Source organism: Galeopterus variegatus, unplaced genomic scaffold (assembly GCF_000696425.1).
Source record: "Galeopterus variegatus unplaced genomic scaffold, G_variegatus-3.0.2 Scaffold3726, whole genome shotgun sequence".
NCBI lineage: Eukaryota > Metazoa > Chordata > Mammalia > Dermoptera > Cynocephalidae > Galeopterus > Galeopterus variegatus.
In genome coordinates, this window is record NW_007729837.1 from 120,528 (window position 1) to 122,369 (window position 1,842).

The window sequence follows — 1,842 nt, forward strand, 5'->3', positions numbered from 1 at the left end:
TATGTCTTAGTGAACGTGGTAATTGGCTGGTCACAGCACAGATTCATAGTTTGCTGAGGGGTTGGGGATAGCTCCCCAGAGGCATACAGGCCTGAACAGAGTCCAATGATGTCAAAAGGAAGTCAGGAAAAAAAAAAGTAAAAGTAAATGCTGCTTGGAGAGTCCCTCTGTGGAACAGTGACTGCCTTGGAAAGGGCGCAGGGGTGGGGCAGAGGGGGAGAAGGACTGGCTTTACCATGCGTGCTGTCCTGTGTCCTGGATTCTACACTTCTTACCTGTGATAGCCGCTGAAAATAGTCATTACAAAATAAGTTCTGCATTTGAAGACTATGGAAAGGGATTTTTCAAATTAAATCTCGGCTTTCTGTTTATGTGGGTCGGATTCCCAGTGAAGAGGCGGTCACAGCCAAGTAGCCTGTCCCCAGGGCAGGCTAAACGGATCATCTACAGTACACGTAAATGAAGCGAAGCTATAACTCATCGCCCAGTGTTCAATTGATTGTACTGCTGATAAACTGGAAATATATTTGGAATTTGTCCTCTGTACTCAAGTCAGCAGAATCTAGTTGGGTTCTAACTCTGGTAACAACATTGATAATAATAAGCATGGTGGCACTTGAAGTATTCCCCTTGCTTGAGAGACCAGGGATCCACGTAAAGCTAGTTTCTGTCCCTTTTCTTCTCCTGGGGTCAGGCCAGAGGGAAAGTGAAGGGTCAAACTTTTTCTAGATCTTCTTCCCTAAAAAATGCTTAAATCGTGTTGGCAAGAGAGGGATTGGGGGTAGCCTGTGGGCTCATCACCTCAAGCCCCTTTTCTGCCTCTGGCACTTGAAAGGCTTCTTCACAGGGGTCAGAACTGTGGCCGGAGAGGTGGGTCGCCCTGGCCAGCCCTGCTGAGAGCCCTCTGCTTGTGCTTTCTCACTGTAGTTCATCCAATGGAACATCCACAAGAGTGGCCTGAAGGTGTCTGAGTACGGCCTCCCCGCGGATGCCACGGGCCCCTTTGTGCTGTCGGGTTACAGCGGCTACAAGCAGGTTCAAGTCCCCAGAGGCCGCCTCTTTGCTTTTGACTCGGAGGGCAATTACATGCTGACGTGTTCTGCCACCGGGGGTGTCATATACAAGGTAACTGGGTGGGGGTGTCATGGTGGGTGGGGCTTCCTCCCTGCCTGCGTGGGAGGCCTTTGACAGGGTGGACAGTGCCGGAGCCTCCTTGCTGCAGGCCGGGCTGATTCTCAGCTCAGGTGGAGAAGGTGGGAATGGGGCGGAACAGTCGGCCGTCCTCCTCTCTGCTGTCTGTTCACTGTCCTTGGATGAGATCTGCCCTTTTTTGCCTCCATTCCTTGGGAGTAATTCCTATTATAGACAACGTTAAGGATTAAGGAGAAGAGTTGGGAAGTGCTGAGATGGGGGAACACACCCTCAAATTTTCAGTGTGTTTGGTTTCCATGCTGCCAGATAGGGGCGTGCTACTGGTTTATCATAGTTACTCTAATCTGGTATAGATTTATTATTTTTTTGGAGGTCTCACAGGTCGAGTACATCACAGTTCATGTTTGAGACAGAAATTGGAGGGTGAGATTTGTGAAACCACGATGTAAGATGTTTTTGTCCCTCAGTTTACACATTTGTTTTGATTCTCACGTCAGAGCTTCTCTGTTTCATGTACTTTTTTTGTATAATTGTACGAGCTTATTAGCATCTTCTGTTTTACTGGTATTATCAAGTAGAGAAGTGATGAGGATTTGTGTTGTAGCCTACACTCGTATGTCTGGTACCAAGTGAATTCAGCTCTTAGGCCTGGTGTTAATTTTTTTTTTTTTTTGGTCTTTTTTTTTTTTT

General features: G+C 47.4%; 1 protein-coding gene across 1 annotated transcript in view; it reads left to right on the forward strand.

Moving 5' to 3' along the window:
* WDR91 (WD repeat domain 91) overlaps positions 1 to 1,842 on the forward strand; it is a 36,685-nt gene that overhangs the window by 32,057 nt on the left and 2,786 nt on the right. Inside the window, exon 13 of the mRNA XM_008585820.1 lies at positions 928 to 1,125. Within this exon, the coding sequence (XP_008584042.1) occupies positions 928 to 1,125 (198 nt within the window). The remainder of the gene's footprint in view (positions 1 to 927; positions 1,126 to 1,842) is intronic.